The sequence below is a fragment of the Bos indicus x Bos taurus genome, chromosome 29 (genome assembly GCF_003369695.1).
Source record: "Bos indicus x Bos taurus breed Angus x Brahman F1 hybrid chromosome 29, Bos_hybrid_MaternalHap_v2.0, whole genome shotgun sequence".
Taxonomy (NCBI): Eukaryota; Metazoa; Chordata; class Mammalia; order Artiodactyla; family Bovidae; genus Bos; species Bos indicus x Bos taurus.
The window spans coordinates 42,123,274-42,136,453 of record NC_040104.1 but is presented as its reverse complement, the minus strand read 5'-3'; the positions used below and the strand labels follow the sequence as shown (position 1 = coordinate 42,136,453).

Here is a 13,180-nt window from a genome sequence, read left to right as displayed (position 1 = left end):
AGCGGTAAAGAACCTGCTTGCAGTGCAGGAGATGTGAGTTCAACCCCTGGGTGGGGAAGATCCACTGAAGAAGGAAAGGGCAACCCACTCCAGTATTCTTGCTTGAAAAATCCCATGGACAGAGGAGCCTGGCGGGCTACATGGGGTCGCAGAGTTGGACATGATTGAAACAACTTTGCACACAAAGTTTATTAGAGTTGGTTCACTTGCAAGGTTCCCGGCCAGCTCTCACTGCCCTGAGTACTCAGTGGGTTGCATTTTCATAATCACAGGAAGAGAGGGGAGAGGGAGAAGATCTTCTTTGTCTTTCTTGAGTAGATGTCATGTTTCCCTCATCAGTTCCTCCCCCAGCTAGGGCAGGGAAGTTTTCTCGTCTCTGTATGGTCCAGCCAGGACTGTCATAGCACTTGGGAAAAATATTTTCAGGTCTCAGGACAATAAGGGTCTTTCATTTTGAAAAGTCACCTTTCCATAAATGATTGTTTTTTGTGTGCACACAGCATGTTTTGAGGGTCATTAACCTGAAGACACCACTGGGCAAGTTGTAGGCCTTATTCGCTACTACTGTTTTATTGTTTGGGGGTCATTGTGCAAAGAACATGTCTTAGGGGCCAAAGAGCATGTTTTGGGGGTTACTAATTAACTGAGCTCACTGGGCAGGATGTAGGTCTCATGCCTCCATTGTTTTGTTTGGGGGCCTGTCTCGTGCTTCTGTTGCATAGTTTAACTTGCTAAGCAAGTTGTCTTGATTTTATTGTTAAGCAAGCCAATCTGGCTCTGATGCTAAGGGACTTCGTTTGCTTTGTGAGTGAAGCAAGCCCACAGTGCTTCAGAATTTTCTCATTATTTTCTTGAGTGATCATTAGTCTTATTGTGGTTTCTCAAAGCCCCCTAAAGTTCCCTCCCTAATGGGGTTTCTAAGCTAACTATTTGATTATCCTACTCTATCCCTGCCCCATGGGCAGAGGAGCCTGGAGGGTTACAGTCCATGGGTCGCAAAGAGTCGGACACGACTGAGCGTCTGAGCACACACATCCCTGCCATTCCCACAGTAAGCATCATCATCAGGCCCAACACGCTGCACAAACAGGCGCTTTGTACAGATGTCCTGCCTTTCCTTCCAGGCGGTGGTGGTGACTGACGGGGAACGCATTCTGGGCCTGGGAGACCTGGGCTGCTACGGCATGGGCATCCCCGTGGGCAAGCTGGCCCTGTACACGGCGTGCGGAGGCGTCAACCCGCGGCAGTGCCTCCCTGTGCTGCTGGACGTGGGCACCAACAATGAGGTAATGTGCTGCCCTGGCCGGGAGCCAGAGGGTAGCAGCTGGGCTCAGGTGGGGAAAACCTTGGTGCAGTGATCTGTCTACGCAGCATCGGGCTGTTCTGCACAACAGGTCAGTAAACCCAGGAGATGGGTGCTGAGGCAAGGAAGCCGCTTTATTTATTTGGAGAGCCATCTGAGAAGATGAGAGACTAATGTCTCAAAATAACCATCTTACAGGGGCTGGATGCCAGGTTCTTTTATAGCTCAGAGATGGGGGAAGTGAGGAAGCAAAGTAAAAAGGCCATGAATCTCGCAAATATTTCCTAGAATGGCAGGCCTCAGGCATGGGGTGTGTTCATTTCTTCCTTCCAGCTGTCCACAGGTGGACAGGGTCCTGAACAAAGGCATTTTAGTTTAACAGTCAGGCAGAGGGGCAGGATTCTCTGAATCAGGCCATTCTATTTTTTACATATTTTAAAAATAATAACAAAAGCAAAGGAAAGCAAGTCAAAGAAACAGTTACAACACGGACACAGAATTGGCTTTTCCCTACAAGGGGGCTGTTTCTCTCTGGGGTCCTCTTTGCTAGGACATTTCGCCTACACAGCAGTGACTCAAAGACCTCTCTCCATCCTGGTCGCCCACTCCGCCCTCCCAGCCCCTCTGTCCTCCCCCAGCCTCTTCTGGGTCTTCTTGCTCCCCTCCCTCCTGCCAAGGTGCCCCTGCACAGGCTTTCTGTGCTCCCTTGTTCTGTGACCCCAGGCAGTTTCTATTACCCTGGTGGCCTCTCTCTCTTTCTGATCCATTAATGAAGAAAGCCACTGAGGTGGGAGTGGCTGCTGGTCAGTGTTTTCAGCATTTTAGAGGTGAACTACCTCTGTAAAGAACTTTCCTGCTGGCTCAGTGGTAAAGAATCCGCCTGCCAATGCAGGAGACACAGGTTGGGTCCCCAGGTAGGGAAGATCCCCTGGAGAAGGAAATAGTAACCCACTCCAGTATTCTTGGCTGGGAAATCCCATGGACAGAGGAGCCTGGCAGGCTACAGTCCCTGGGGTCACAAAGAGTCGGACATGACTTAGTGAATAAACAACAACTACTACTTCTGGAAAAGGATTAAAACTCGAAGCACTGGGACTAAAGGCTGAAATGCCTGGATCAGGCACATGAGTGTCCTGTAAACCCATGGGGAGAAACTGACCCAAACTGTGGCTGGGAGCCCCTGCAGGCTTCTGGGAGATTTATAGTTTAAGGAGCTCAAACCCCAGCCAGGAGTTTGTCTGCTCTGGGTACCACCCCCGTGGGTCACATTCTTCGTGCTGTCTGCAATTCACAGCTCTGTATCTTTGTCTTAATGACATCTATCTCTGGATTTAAAATCCATGCATGTCCATCTGAGAAAAATCCAGAGAAGTATTAAAAATAAAATATTAGTCACACAACCAGTCATAATCACTGTTTGCAATTTGGAATATTTCTTTCCAGCCTTACCCCCACCAAATGTAGCTTTTATAAAAGCAAAATTAAATATGTGATGATTTACATGAAATCTCATTTAGCTGATGGTTTGCTATTGAGACTCGGAAATCTGATTTTCTAGAGAAAAGAAACAAAATTAAGTTTATATTGCATATACAATTTTGTTTCCCGCTTTTTTAAAGGTAATGTGTGTCAGGAGCTTTCTCCCAGGTCACTAGCCATTCTTCCACAATGTCATTTACATAGCTGCCTGGTGTATCACAGTTCACATAAGAAACTCTCCACTCTTGGGCACTCAGGTTGTTTCTGTCTTCTTGAAAATATAATTGTGCTCTCATACCCATTTTTGCAGGTCAGTCTTCCTGTCCCTGATGATTTCCCAAGGATATACTCCTACAAGCAGAAATATTGAGGCAAAGAGAATGGTCATTACTTACATTCCTTATTCATATTGTCAGAAAAGCTTATACTGTTGGTATCCTGTGTGATCTTTCTCAGGAAAACTTTTCGTAGCTCTTTCCAAGGTCTCCTTCCCCGCTGGACACCGCACAACACCCTCATTTCTAAACAAGAATATGCATGTAGCCCCTAGTGAGATGCTTATTCAGGTTTCATCCCTAGATGCAGTCAAGTGAGGGAGACACAGAGAGACCTGGCTTCAGACTGGGAACCCGTTGGGGTGGGAGGGGCTGGCGGAGGACAAGCCGGCAGCCAAAGTGCTGGCCTGGGAACACAGGCCCTGATCCCCAGCCCTGACAGCCAGGGGAGTCCCTGTATCCCTCTAGACTCCAGCCCTGCCAGTGAAACTGGAGCCTGGGCCAGAAGGTTACGGAGTGCGCTCTCACATCCAAAGCACTTCTCCATATGCCTCCCCACCAACCTAGGAGCAGGGAGGCTGGGTAGTGGGACACGCTTTATCATTGCTCATCAAGACCAGTCTTTAAGGTCTGCCCCATGCTGTGGTTTCCCCTGCCCAACCAGATGCCTGAATTTTGCTGAAATTGTCCCTCAACCACAAAGAACATGTGCGGAAGCCCTGTAAATGTGGATGAGGAGCGCAAACTTTGTGTTATTATTCCCGCCCATCACCTCCTGCTGTGTTCCAACTGGATTTAATCGAGACCTTTCCCTCCCTCTCTCTCCCCTAAAAGCTGTTTCTAGACAAGAAATGGAATGGCTTGAGGTTGATTCTGAGGCCATTGCATCCCTTAGAAGGGTGTTGGCTGCCTTTAGCAGGTGTCAGACATCATGTCTGACATCCTTTAAAGGTCCAGCACCCAGCAATGATGTGCTAAAGTTTAGAGTGGGCCTCAACTTGTAACTACCAGGGTCTTTGCCGGTGGCTCAGATGGTAAAGAATCCACCTGCAATGCGGGAGACCTGGATTCAATCTCTGGGCCGGGAAGATCCCCTGAGGAGGGCATGGCAACCCACTCCAGTATTCTTGCCTGGAGAACTCCATGGACAGAGGAGCCTGGAAGGCTGCAGCCCATGGAGTGGCAAAGAGATGGACATGACTGAACAACTGCACTACTTGTAACAAACCCATCAGAAAAGGTGGTGGAGAGTAGGAGTAACCATGGCCCTTTCATAGACCACCCTATTTAAGCCTGACAGTAACCCTATGGGTGGAGCATCAGTTATTACCCTCTTTTTACAGCTGAGGAAACTGAGGCCCAGAGAGATTAATCTCCCTGAGATCTGCTAGAAACAGCAGAGATCTTGGAGGCAGAGCAGTGAGTGGTCCTGAAGACAGATCTTAGTTCCCTGCCCAGGAACTGACCCTAGGTAATCTGGATGAAAACCAGGAGTCCTAACTACCAGACCACCAGGGGCTAGAGGCTAGAAGCAAAGTTCCCTGGTTCTTTGCCTCATCTGAAAGCAAGAATGTTTCAAGGAGGCAAAAACCGTCATAACAGGTACAAAGTTTCTAATTAGAGGCAGAGCATAACATGTGGGAGAACACACGGAGAAACAGTTTGTTTATTAATATTTAAGATAGAAGCAGGGCAGAAATACACACCTGGAGACAAAGGGAATAGGCATCCTCTCTAATGAGGTGCCTGCCAGGCTCCTCTGTCCATGGGATTCTCCAGGCAAGAATACTGGAATGGGTCGCCGTGCCCTCCTCCAGGGGATCTTCCCCACCCAGGGACTGACCCCTCGTCTCTTGCGGCTCCTGCATTGCAGGTGGATTCTTTTCCACTGAGTCACTGGGGAAGCCCTCTCTAGTGAGGAGGAGTACTGTAAGTCAGAAGATGGGCAGAGATACACCTGGAGAGGAGTGTAGGAATCCTGAAGGAGGCGTGCAGTAGAGAGGTGATTTAAATCACTCACATAGGACAGTCCTTTAGGGCCTTTGTTTGCTGCTGCTGCTGCTAAGTCGCATCAGTCGTGTCCGACTCTGTGCAACCCCACAGACGGCAGCTCACCAGGCTCCCCCGTCCCTGGGATTCTCCAGGCAAGAACACTGGAGTGGGTTGCCATTGCCTTCTCCAGTGCATGAAAGTGAAAAGTGAAAGTGAAGTCGCTCTGTCGTGCCTGACCCTCAGCGACCCCATGGACTGCAGCCTTCCAGGCTCCTCCCTCCATGGGATTTTCCAGACACGAGTACTGGAGTGGGGTGCCATTGCCTTCTCCGAAGGCCTTTGTTTACATTTGGCTAATTATTTTGTTTCTTTTTTCACATGGGACTTGTCCTAGGACTCTTCTAAGATATGAGTACAACTTTTTGTTAAGATGGACCCCACCACAGAGGCCTGTTGGGGTATGTCCACACTTATTATGGGCTGGCACCCCCTCCCTTTGTGACCCCTGAGGAGCCTTCCTGTGCTCGTGCAGACAGGGAAGTTTTCCTGACCTCAGGAATGGTCACCCGAGTGGTCGCCTTCCCTCTTCACTTCAGCAGAGCTCAGCTCCTGCCGCTCGCTTTGTCCCTGGAGTGTCTGGGTGAGAACAAAGCTTCAGTTTCCCTCCACTTTCAGACCCCAGGTGTCCAGCCCAGGGGCCCGTCTACCTCCTCCCTCAGCAGCAGGGGGCCTAACCACCTGTGTCCTCCTCCCCACACAGGTTCCAGTCGCTTTATGAGAAGGTACTTCTTGACTTTTAGAATTTGTGTTCCTAAAGTAACTTTAATGCGTTATTCAGAATTCTAAAGGAAGAAGGAAACGGCCTGTCTCCCGCTGTGCCACATCTGTGCCCCCATCCCACGTGTCCCTGCGCGTGTTCGTGGATGTCCTTGTTGCCAAGATGTCATCACACCGTGCCCCTAATTTTGTTCTGATTTCTTCAATGAGAATTATGTTGTCAGCACTTTCTCTTTACTTATTTTTTTTTTTAAGTTTATGAAGTGTTTAGTAGGTGTCAGGCACTCTGCGAGGCTGCAGGAGATAAATGAGAGCCAGGCGTGGGTGGACTGGTCTCAGCAACCTAATGGATCATTTTAATGGCTCAAGGGGTACAGCTACTCAAAGTGTCTGCTTCCCCCCCAACCCATGGCTTTTGGCCCCCGCATCACCTCTAACTCCTGGGTGTGGAAGGCAGAGAGCTTCCCCTGGGCCTACTTCCTCCTGTTAGAAAGGACCAGAGGGTTCCCCAGCTGGAGGACAGAGCACACCCTGACCAGGCAACACCATTTGTGAGAGAGAAAGCAGTTCTCACCCAGTCCAGGGAGGCCTCAGCCGTCAGCCACAGTGCGCCAGGACCTTGTATGATTTGATCTCATTTCATTCTCATGCCGGCTATATATGAGATATCAATCTCCACATTTTACAGATGAGGACACTGAGACTGAAACGTACTATTTTCCTCAGGCTCCACAGCTCTAAGTGTCGGAGCAAAGATTTGAGCCCAGATTCTCTCTGGCTGCCAGAGTTGCCTTGTCTCCCATGGCACACTGCTCCAAGATGTCAAGCATCTGTGTTATAGACTGGGTGATGAAGAGTGGGAAAGGAGGTGTTTCCCACACTCTGGGTTCCACAGAACAGTCAGGATCAAACTAAGGCTTAGCAATGCCATTTTCACAGTCCTCCCCCTGCAAGCAGAGGTGAACTCCCTCCAGACTATCTTTAAGGAAGTTACAAAGAGGCCCACCTTGGGGAAACGGAAGACAGTCATCTCTCTGTTTCCAAATGCATTCACTACATGGTGTCCCACCCTAGAGGGCTTTTTGAAAATAATCAGTCTGCAAGATTTTTCCCCTCGAAATCAGTGGGCACATCTCTTGCCCGGAGCAAGCCACGGGAGAGGGAGCATCTGCTTGAGCTACCATCTCTGTGCCAGTTCGGGGAGGATGCTGCAGTGAAGGCTTGTGTCAGAACAACTAGACCAACTGTGTGTGTGTCTCTATTAAAAAAAAAACTCCTGAGGCAAAAGGAGCTTTAACCAGAGTCAAAGAAAACACCCCTCCAGGTTTCCTGTTGAAGGAAAACATCTGTGTTTACAGCCCTGAAACTCTGAGTCACTTTTACCTGCTGACACCAAGGAGGTTCGGAAAAATAAATATATGAGGCATGAGTGCATGAGGGAGGGGCATCCCATGATGTTCCAAATGCCAGGGAGAGGGAGCCCTGCCCCATTCGGCAGGGTGCCTGCTCTGGCCCACCCCCCACCCTAGGCTTCCCTGGTGGCTCAGAAGGTAAAGAATCCACCTGCAATGTAGGAGACCTGGGTTTGATCCCTGGATCAGGAAGATCCCCTGGAAAAGGGAATGGCAATCCACTCCAGTATTCTGGCCTGGAGAATTCCATGGACAGAGGAGCCTGATGGGCTACAGTCCATGGGGTCACAAAGAATCGAACACAACTGAGCGACTAACACACATACACACACACACACACAAGATATTAGATGTCAGTGCTTCTGGCTCACCCTCCCTCGTTTCACACAGGAAAAGGGGCCCCAGGGCAGAAATGACTTCCCCCAGATTTAAGTGCAAACCCAGCACTTGTCCCACGCTGTGCCAAGGATTCTGTGGGACAGCTCTGGGCTTGGCTTCTCAGCCCTCACGTTTTCTCCTGCCCACGTCTTGAGCTTTGATGGGGTCTCCTCTCAAGGAGACACTGAGAGAGTCTCATTGGAATGACTGAAGAGGCGGGTGGAGGAGATGGATCACCGGCAGAGCCTGGTCGTCGGTGCCTTGGGGGCTACTGGTTGCCGAGGCAGCATGGGATCGCCCCCAGAGCTGGAGGGTGAAGGATTCCTTCTCCCCGACAAGACTGTCCTCACTGCAGATAATAATATGGTTCACCCATGGCAATGTCAGGCGCTGGCTATCTGTGCACCTGTGACCTAGGCCCGTCCTAGGATCGTTGTCGCTGACCCTTGGGTTGACCAAGCTTCCAGAGAAGTACACGGTGGGCATAGCTGCCACCTGGAGGGAGAAAAGAGCCCTGTGTCCACACCGTGGACCCAACCCCATGACCTCCTCAGAACCCCAGATGTTCTCTGAATAACACCTTTGTGTGCCTATTGCTGTGCAAGATAAGTATTTTTCCAGACCAAGAGGTTCATCTTCCAATTTAAACCCAGCGCTCGATGACACAGCAGGTGAAGAGGAGCAAGCCATTTTGTTTTCCATGACATTTAGTCTCCAAGATTTTTCACCTTGAAAAGTCAGAGCCAGCATATATTAAGTTAACCTTAATAATGCATTCCAACATGTGTGAGCTAAGTCGCTTCAGTCATGTCTGACTCTTTGCAACCCATGAACTGTAGCCCACCAGGCTCCTCTGTCCCTGGGATTCTCCAGGCAAGAATACTGGAGTGGGCATGCGCTCCTACAGGGCATCTTCCCAATCCAGTGATTGAACACGAGTCTCCTGCAGGTCTTGCACAGAAGGCAGATTCTTTACGGCTAAGCCACGAGGAAGCCCACATTCCAACATACATTCGGCACAGGCAAATACTGTTTGAGTCCACTTATACGAGGTACCCAAAATTGTCAAATCCATTTAGTCAGAAAGTACATTTGGTAGGTGCCAGTGGTCGGGGGCAAGGGTGGTGAGAAGGGAGAATGGGGAGTTAGTGTTTAATGGGGACAGAGTTTCAGCTCAGGAAGCTGAAAAATTTGGGAGATGGATTATGGTGAGAATTCTACAATAATGTACAATTGTGGTACATTAAGTGGTGCTTAGTGCCACTGAACGGTACAGCTAAACATGGTTAAAATAATATGTTTTATATTATGTGACTTTTATCACAATAAAAAAAAACTGAATGCAACACAAAGAAGGAAGAGCTATGAAATTAGGGTTTGGAGAGAGAGATTAAATACCAAGAATGAGCATTACGATAGTTATTTTGGTACCTGGCTTCAGTTATATCTGAAGTCAGTCTACCTCTACACTCTTCAGTTTTGTGATTCAATAAAATACTTTTTTTCCCCTTAAAAAAAAAAAAGTCAGAGCCAGGCAGACACCCATGGAGGCCACACTCAACTCCCATGGCAGCGAAGAAAGTTCTGGTTCATCTGGTTCATCTACTCTGCTTTGAGTAGAGCCTCAACCTGAAGTTACAGTTGTAGAATGACTTAGTGCCAGCGGGAACTTGGCAGCAACCTAGCAGAGAGAACACAGCGGGCTTGGAGCTGGGGACACTGGTCCCTCCTGGGAAGACCGCATGCTCTAATCATCGCCACCCTGTTGCTTCCACCAGATTCGTTTTGTGAACATAGGCAGTTCACTTAACCTTTCCGGGCCTCAAAAACTCCTTTGGAGGAAGCCAAACCAAGTGATTTCTAAGACCTGCGTAGTTTTTAATTCAGCATCTCCTTAGCCCAGTCATAATTGCAACTCACATGGTAAATGCTTTTAAACGGCCTGCCGCGCACAGCACTGTAAACATCACTGGGGAGATGCACGTCAATAGGACCCTTTCCTCAAAGAACTTATGTTGTGCAGTAGACATCATTGTAAGTCAACTATATTTCAATAAAATATAGAGAGAGATCATTATTATCACCACTGGACAGAGAGGTAAAACGAAGCAGGGGCAAGTACCCAGAGTCTCAAGCTCGTTGGGTGACAGAGCGTGAATGCGAACCCAGGGGCGTCCGATCCCAGAGCCCACTTTATGTCACTCAGTGGGACACAGGGTGGAATTGTTCCATGTGACACAGTGTGGAAGCTCCACCCTCTGCTGTTCATGAGAAGCTGTCTTCGTTCCTGCCGAAGGACCACCAGCTGACTGGAGATGTGGACACGGCGTTTCCCCAGACCCCACCCCGGCTGTCGCTGCTCCCCAGCCGGGTCGGCAGCACCAGCTGGAGCTTCCAGCCACTCCTGGACTCTCAGGAAGACCAGGGTGGGGGTCAGGAGCCACACCCACGTCCCCTGGTCCCCAAACGGTGGGGTGGAAAGGGCACCGTCAGGAGATCCAGTCAAAGCAAGGCTCAGTTTAAGCTTTGCTACTCTCTGGCTGTGTGAGGTTGGGTAATTTATTTAAACCCTTGAACTCTACCTTCCTCATCTGTAAAATGGGCGTGAGAGCATGCGAGACAGAAAGCTTGAACTACATTTTAGAAAAATGTTTGCATCATATTCCACACATGGTTTCTTTTTAATACGTATTTATTTATTGGCTGTGACAGGTCTTACTTGCTGCCGTTGTGCAGCACGAGGAATCTTGAGCTGTGGCATGCGGGATCTAGTTCCCTGACCAGGAACTGACCCCGGGCCCCCTACACTGGGAGCTCGGAATCTTAACCACGGGACCACCGAGGAAGTCCTGAATCAAGCTACTTTTGATTCAGAACAAGCGAATTACTCAAAAGTTCTGTACAAGTATGAGAAGCTATATTTTCATGTCATCTCCACATAGAAACTTTCCCCCAATTTTTTGGTGCACTTAGTTTTGAAATATTTCAGATATAAAATGTTTTATTATAAATAAAATAAGTACTATAAAATATCAAGACTTTTTTCAAAGCTTTCTAGTCACTTTTATAACTCAGTACTACTTCATTAGGGTTAACCCTTCATCTTAAATGCAGATATACTGAGAAGCTTTTGGAAAATTCTAAAATTCTTCAATACCACTGGAGAATTGGACTTGCCCCCAGAAACCACATATGCAGCACCAGGAAAGCCATTCTTGGCTGCCAGATGTACCACTGAATCAATCTGTCTCTTGGAAACATGACAAATTATAACTTACCTTGGACCCTTTCATCTCTGTAAGAACTGAAAAAGTGAGTGTTTTCTGCAAATGCCAAGAGTTACACCATTTTTATCATTCTGTGTGCACCTTTTCTGTGTTGATGTGTCTCTGACAGATGAAACCGGGATATCTGTGCAATTTTGTTTCCCGCTTTTTCCATTTTAAATCATCTCATACACGTCTGTTCAGGTGTCTGCATAGGCTTCATACAATTTCTGCGGCTGCCTACTTGTCCATCTTGTTGTTACATCATCATTGACTTCTTTGGTCCCCTTGGCTGGACATTTGCTGTCTCTCAGTGGCTTTCAGATGGTCATTTTGTGAAAGTGGCCGGTGAAAGGCTATATGTCCCATTCGCATCATTTGCCCACACGTGCACGCACACACACACACACACACACAATAGCTAGAGCAGAGTCCTAAACGGTCTCAAGGATGCATAACCCAGGAGTGCGGAGAGTGAGAAATGAAGTTTAGGTCCCACGTCTCTCAGATGTAGCCACGTGGTTCCTTGGAGAAAGTGTTAAATCCACCTCAGATATGTGGCCTGAGGACTGGGGGGTAAGGGGTTGGGAAGGTAGATATTTCCTGATCTTTTCTGTCCCCTACACTTTTCCCCCACCACCTCCTACAGCGCCATCAAGACAATATGGACCTAGACTGGTGTCTTAAAAAGGATGTCAATTCTGGTTGATGCGCCGAAAAACCACTTAAGCAGCTTGGCCCAGAGGTTAGGATCATGGGCTCTGGAGCTTGCAGCCATGAGTTTGAATCCAGATTCCTCCACTCACTAGCCCAAGGGCTGGTCGAGTCTCTTAAACTCGCTGTGTCTGGCCCCCCTGAAGTACCCGGCACATAGGAAACACTGAAAGTTAAAGCTGCTGCCATTACTTTACAGCATATGTTATGATTCACAAAGCTTTTTCACATGTATCAGTATTATTTCATTTCCTCATAACCATCAAGCTGGGCAGATGGTATCTTATTCCCATCTAACTTTACTTTGTCGACAAAGATCCATCTAGTCAGAGCTGTGGTTTTTCCACTAGTCATGTATGGATGTGAGAGCTGGACCATAAAGAAAGCTGAGTGCTGAAGAATTGATGCTTTTGAACTGTGGTGTTGGAGAAAATGCTTGAGAGTCCCTTGGACTGCAAGGAGATCAAACCAGTCCATCCTAAAGGAAATCAGGCCTGAATATTCCTTGGAAGGACTGATGCTGAAGCTGAAACTCCAATACTTCGGCCACCTAATGCAAAGAACTGACTCACTGAAAAAGACCCTTATGCTGGGAAAGACTGAGGGCAGGAGAAGAAGGAGATGACAGAGGATGAGATGGTTCGATGGCATCACTGACTCAATGGACATGAGTTTGAGCAAGCTCCAGGAGTTGGTGATGGACAGGGAGTCCTGGCATGCTGCAGTCCATGGGGTCACAAAGAGTCAGACATGACTGAGCAACTGAACTGAACTGAACAGATGAAAAGAAGGCTCCAAGAGGTCACATGATTTACCTGAGGTCACATAGCTAGTCTGTGCTGGAGCTGAGACTTGACACCGAGCCCCTTGAGGGCAGGACTCATGACATGCTTGCCTCTGAATCCTGCAGGAGCAGTCCAGATGGAGATTTGAAGATAACACAAAACCTTGGCCCCAAGGAGCTCATATTTAGGGATGTGTATGCTAAGTCACTTCAGTTATACCTGACTCTTTGTGACCCAAATTCCAGGCTCCTCTGTCCATGGGATTCTCCAGGAAAGAATACTGGAGTGAATTGCCATGCCCTTCTCCAGGGTATCTTCCTGACCCAGGGATCAAACCTTTGTCTCTTATGTCTCCTGCATTGGCAGGCAGGTTCTTTACCACTAGCGCCACCTGCGAAACATATTTGGGGAAGGAGGACACAAAAACATAATTTCCAAAAACCTTAACACATAAAATTGCGTCCTATTTCTTCACCAGGTGCTTTTTCCTGCTTTTACCTCCAGCTCCCAGTCTTTCTTTGTGTTGACTCCTCAGCCTGGAGGGCCCAGCCTGCCTGGCAAAATCTGTCATTTTTTTTAAACTTTTTATTTTGTATTGGGGTGTAGCTGATTAACAATGTTGTGATAGTTTCAGGTGAACAGTAAAGAGACTCAGCCATGCGTATACATATATCCATTGTCCTCTAAACTCCCCTCCCATCCAGGCTGCCACTTGGCATTGGGCAGAGTCCCATATGCTCTACAGTAGGTCTTTGTTGGTTATCCATTCTAAATTCAGCAGTGTGCACATGTCCATCCC

The 13,180-nt window shown here is 48.2% G+C and overlaps 1 protein-coding gene and 1 non-coding gene across 4 annotated transcripts in view; both read left to right on the top strand.

Annotated features, from left to right (window-relative positions):
- ME3 (malic enzyme 3) overlaps positions 1 to 13,180 on the top strand; it is a 222,282-nt gene that overhangs the window by 157,031 nt on the left and 52,071 nt on the right. For all 3 annotated transcript variants that reach the window (XM_027531817.1, XM_027531818.1, XM_027531816.1), the window contains exon 6: positions 1,125 to 1,286. In XM_027531817.1, the coding sequence (XP_027387618.1) occupies positions 1,125 to 1,286 (162 nt within the window). The remainder of the gene's footprint in view (positions 1 to 1,124; positions 1,287 to 13,180) is intronic.
- On the top strand, positions 2,789 to 2,858 carry LOC113886624. The gene has a single exon (XR_003509508.1). It is a non-coding gene; the product is annotated as a small nucleolar RNA SNORD30 (small nucleolar RNA).